At 47.1% G+C, this 5,000-nt stretch overlaps 1 protein-coding gene across 9 annotated transcripts in view; it reads left to right on the top strand.

The window, feature by feature from the left end:
• Positions 1-5,000, top strand: part of LOC135110222 (sodium-dependent serotonin transporter-like) — an 84,257-nt gene that overhangs the window by 60,942 nt on the left and 18,315 nt on the right. For 7 of the 9 annotated variants that reach the window (XM_064022300.1, XM_064022299.1, XM_064022297.1 and 4 more), the window contains 3 exons: positions 3,253-3,935; positions 4,039-4,334; positions 4,675-4,806. In XM_064022300.1, the coding sequence (XP_063878370.1) occupies positions 3,617-3,935; positions 4,039-4,334; positions 4,675-4,806 (747 nt within the window). In that variant the 5' untranslated portion in view covers positions 3,253-3,616. The remainder of the gene's footprint in view (positions 1-3,252; positions 3,936-4,038; positions 4,335-4,674; positions 4,807-5,000) is intronic. The other 2 variants (XM_064022292.1, XM_064022295.1) reach the window with 1 other exon arrangement.

Genomic DNA, 5,000 nt, shown 5'->3' with positions numbered 1-5,000 from the left:
TTAAAAAGCACAATGGAATGTTTTCAAACCTTAAGAAACGACACGGCAACAATACTTCGTCAACTCTCTCTCTCTCTCTCTCTCTCTCTCTCTCTCTCTCTCTCTCTCTCTCTCTCTCTCTCTCTCTCTCTCTCTCTCGTCCATACTGTCAACATCTTTGTTTTCTGCTTTTAGCTTGGTTTCCTCTTATTCTCGTTTTTTATATAGTTTCTTTCTCAAGTTCCCATTTCTGATACTTTTCCCTTTTTTACATATATTCATTGCTTCTCTCCATTTTTCTTCTTTATTTTTCACGTACATTTCTTTTAATTTCCTCTGAGATTTTCTTTTCACTTAGATTTATTTAACTTTTCACTTAGATACCTTGCTAACTATGCTATTCTTGTCTTCCCTCACCCCACCCGAATGATATCTTGGTTTCAACCAGCCCTTGGTTAGCGGGTCATAGATAGCAAGGTAACATCAACTCCCGCTGCGTGCATGTCAGGTGGTGTAGTGTCAACAGTGAGAAAGCGATGTCAACTGAGATCAACTGACTGTCCGTGTTGAGTTGAAAGATCAGCTTAGAGTATGTTAACAGTGACCAGCTGATAAGTACGTGTTAGAAGATGGTGGTTTTGTTTACATGCATCAGCTGATAGTATGTCAACAGAGATCAGCTGATAAACACGTGTTAGAAGACCAACTGATTGATAGTGGCTTGTTTACGTTAATCAGTTGGTAGTGCTGTGTTGATGAATATTAGTCTGCAAGTTAGGATATTTTAGTGATGTGTAAGGGAAGAGAGGTAAACAGGAGAGAGAGAACAGAGGTAGATAAAGGTGGAAGGATGGAAGGAGGAAGCATGTAGATGGGTATGTTATGCATGTACGAGTAGGTACAGGGACAACGAAGAAAGCAGTTAGGTAGGGAACAAGGCAAGGAAGAAAGCTCAAAAGGGAAGGAAGGCGATAGAAAAAAAAAGTAGGAAGACGTATGGGGAAGGATGCATGAAAGTAAAAGGAAGGAGGTAGAAGAGGGAAGGGAAAGAAAGCAGAAGAGAATAGGAGGTAGGAAAGAAAGGAGGAGAAAATAGAAGGTTGGAAAGAATGGAGAAGGAAAGGATTAGGAAAGAAAGGAGGAGAAGGAAAGACGTAGGAATGAAAGGAGGAGAAGGAAGGAAGTAGGAATGAAAGGAGGAAAAGGAAAGACGTAGGAAGTAAAATATGAGGAGGAGAAGGAAGCATGGATGACTGTAGGTTTGTGGGCAGGAAGTTAAAGAGAGAGACGTGACTGAAGAAGGGAGGGAAGCAAGGAAGGAAGGAAGGAAGAAAAGTAAAGAGAAGGAGCGAAGGAGGGGAGGAGGGAGGCAGAATGTCCTTCATGTGACACGTGAGACAGGAAGGCAGTCTTATGATTACATGATGGTAGTAAATTGAAAGGAGGAAACGAAGTAGAGCTAAAAGAAAGAAAAAAAAATGAATGTAGAACGAATAAATAGAATAGTTGATATGATAGAACAGAATAGATTAGAATAGAATAAAGAAAAAAGAAAAGAACAAAAGATTTCACGTAGAAGGAATGAACACAATATATAGTTTAGTAAAGTAGAATAAAGTACGATATTGGAGAAAAGAGTGAAAGTAAAAAGAGGGAAGAAAATATAATAAAAAATAATAAAGTAGAATAGGATAGAATGGAATAAAAAAAGGCAGTAAAAAGTTAACGCAGAAGAAATTAATATATATATAAAAAAAAATAGATAAATAGGGAAATGATAGAATATAATAGGATTAGAATATTATAGTATGGAAAAAAATAGAAAAATTGAAGAAAAGAACGTGGAAGGAAGAAAAGAAAATATGGAAAAAAAATATATAGAAAAGGGAAAGAGTAAAATAAAATGAAATATGATGGAATAAAAGAAACAAAAAAGAACGTAGAATTAATAAAAAAATAAATAAAAAATAGAATATATGAGAATGAAAAAAAAATAAAGGATTAATGTAAAGAAACTAAAACTAGCTAAACAAAAAAAAAAAAGATAGATTAAGGAAAAAAATGTAATGAAATAAAAATAGAGTATGAGAGAATGAAAAAAAGAAAAAAAGTAAAAACAAGTTAATGTAAATAATTAAAAGCTAAGAAAATAAAGAAAGTGAGACGACAAAGCAGAGACGGAAAACAGAGGAAGAAGAAAGAGAGACAACGAGAATTTCAGAGAGGATTGAAACCGCGCGACATGAACCAAGAGAGAGAGAGAAGGTAGAGGGAGGGAGTGAGTGTTGGGAATGGATTGGAATAGGAGTGGGATGCGAAATTAGTAAGCGTCGTGAATTGATGAATGAGTGCTAAGAGAGAAAAAAAAAAGAAGAATCAGAGGACTAGGTACATAAATTGATAAATTGAAAGGCAAATAACTAAATAAATCAATAAAAGAAAAAGAATAATAACGAAATGTACTTCACTGAGAGAGAGAGAGAGAGAGAGAGAGAGAGAGAGAGAGAGAGAGAGAGAGAGAGAGAGAGAGAGAGAGCAGAAAAAAAGGTCTTTCTTGAAGGTGAGAAAACATGAAAAAGATGATAATAAAAATAATTATATAAAAAAGTCAACTTCGTGTTATCATTGTGTGTGGATGAGGATTTTCCGTGTGTGTGTGTGTGTGTGTGTGTGTGTGTACGTGCGTGACGAAGGCGTTGGCGAGGTTCTTCCTTCCTGTGTGGGCAAAGTGAAGGTGTGGTGTAGGCGTGGTGGGAGGAGGGGGAGGTTGGGGAAGGTTGGGGGGAGAATGGGAGGGAGGGAGTTAAGTCCAGACAGAGTGCATAAGAGACCAAGTGTCGGGCGTCACCCTTGTGTGTGTGTGTGTGTGTGTGTGTGTGTGTGTGTGTGTGTGTGTGTGTGTGTTTTATTATGTATTTTTGATTTTGTGGTCAAGAAAATGGCTTCCTTTCCTTCTTCCTTTTGGTCGTTCGTTTATTCTTTCCTTCTGAAATTTCCTTCCTTCCTTCTTTCCTTCCTTCCGTGCTCGTTCTTTCCTTCCTTCTTTAATTCATTCTTTCTCTTTCATTTATTCATTAGTTGGCTTGTTACTTAGTTAATCACTAAGTTAGCTAGTTGTTCACTAGCCAGCAAGCCAGCTTGTCAATCAGTCATTCAGTCAGTCGGTCAGTAGTAAGCTTACAAGCTAGCCAGTCAGTCAGTCACGTACTTATTTACTTACATACTCGTCACCTTCACCCCCTCCCATCAGTAACACCAGCCTCTTCTCCCCAGCAGCGCGAGGGGCCTGGCCAAGACAGCTGCACCATGAGGGGGACGAGCTGCCCCTCGTGTCCTCCCCCCGCCTCGCCTCTCCTCCTCTGCTTCCTCCTCGCTCTCCTCCACGCACCTCTCCGCCCTCGAGGACTCCTCCACCTCCACCTCGGTCTCCAGGAAAGACCCGCCGAGGACTGTGTCTCTCACGGCGCTGTCCTTCGCCCCTCCCACCCCGGGCCCTGGCGAGGCGACTCCTGGCAGCCCTGGTGACGCCGCGGCCTCAGGGACTCCCCCGGCGCCCACCACCAGAGTCAGCATCCCTAGTGAACCCCCGACGCCACGCAGAAGTGAGTCGGGGAACCCCAGGCCCGCCTCCGCCACCATGGTTCAGGTCTCGTCAAGTCCCACCAGACAAGTCCCCGTCAGGCCGGTCTCCGCGGCGGCCATCGCTACCCACCACCACTCAGTCTCCGCCCCGCAGTCAGCCGTGTCTAGTCCTCGGAAGACGTCAGCGGGACAGCAAAGAACTACCGTCAGCACGGACAAAATTCCCGTCAGTCCCGCTAGAGTACCCTCGTCTAGCCCCCAGAGAATACGACTCAGCACGCAGGAGCCAGTCAGCTACCAGTCAGCGCCAGGCAGCCCCGCCAAGATCTCCGTGACCTCAGGCAAGGGCAACCATCTCCCCCAGGAAGCGCCAGGTGAGTGCCGCCCCGCCCCGCGCCGCCTTGAGGTGACATGATACTGGCACTGCTGCCCCGCCTCGCCGCGCCATGGTATTGATGCTCTTGTTTCTTTTGCAAGGTGACGGCGGCGACAAAGGCGTGGTGGTGGTGGTCAACGGCGGCGTCACTGCCAACGGTCAAAGCAGGTCGCCAGGCCACCACAGGGTCAGCACCACCATACCTGTGGGCGAGTGCAGCAGCAGTACCAGCAGCATTTGTGGCGACACTGTGGCGGCAACACCCCAGCAGGCAGCCCACGTCAAGGCCAGTCCCGCCAAGAAGCCCGCGCCCCGCAGCCCCGGCGTGACGGGTGAGGGCAAGCGAGCCACCCACGAGAAGAACAAGTCCGTCACCATCGTGGTGAACGACCAGCAGGTGAGTCAGACGGCAGGTGAGGGTGAGGTTGAGGGGAGCAGGCGGCGCCTCGGGACGCTGGCCAGGCTGACTCACAGGGCACCCCAGGCCAAAGAGGGAGGGGGATCATTATCTGTGTTGGGAATGATGCTATCGTCATCAGCCTGTCAGCGACTCAGCAAGCCTGGGAGGGGCGGCATTGCTGCGGCTGGAGAAAGCTGACGGCGGCAGTCACCACTCAAACACTGCATGTCACCACCACCACCACCACCACCATCATGTTTTTTTTTTTTTTTTTCCTTAGTATCCTCAACAACAGCCCACCGTCCCTGTGATGACTCCTCCCGCTTCTCTCCCTCAGGTCGCTTACACCTCAAGCAACGGTGTGGCGAACGGCGGTGTGCACCCTGACGCGACGGGCCACGGGGACCAGGCGCGGCCCTCCTCGGCGGCGTCCATGCAACCCGGCAGCAAGGCGGACCCGGACATGCAGGTGAGTGTCGGGGCGAGGGTGTGGAGGCTTGGCGTTGGTAGTACTAGGTGTGGTGGTGTACAGGTGACTGCCGGGTGCCAGGTGGTGCCGCAGAGCCTCGCGTGACGCTCTGGGGACACGCACGCTGGAGTGTAGTATCGAACAGCGCTCTCGAGTCACCTCCTTCCCTCCCTCCCTCCCCCTCCTCCCCTCCT

This window comes from Scylla paramamosain, chromosome 20, assembly GCF_035594125.1.
Source record: "Scylla paramamosain isolate STU-SP2022 chromosome 20, ASM3559412v1, whole genome shotgun sequence".
NCBI lineage: Eukaryota > Metazoa > Arthropoda > Malacostraca > Decapoda > Portunidae > Scylla > Scylla paramamosain.
Note: the sequence above shows the minus strand (reverse complement) of the source record. Positions and strands in the feature narration are given on the sequence as shown.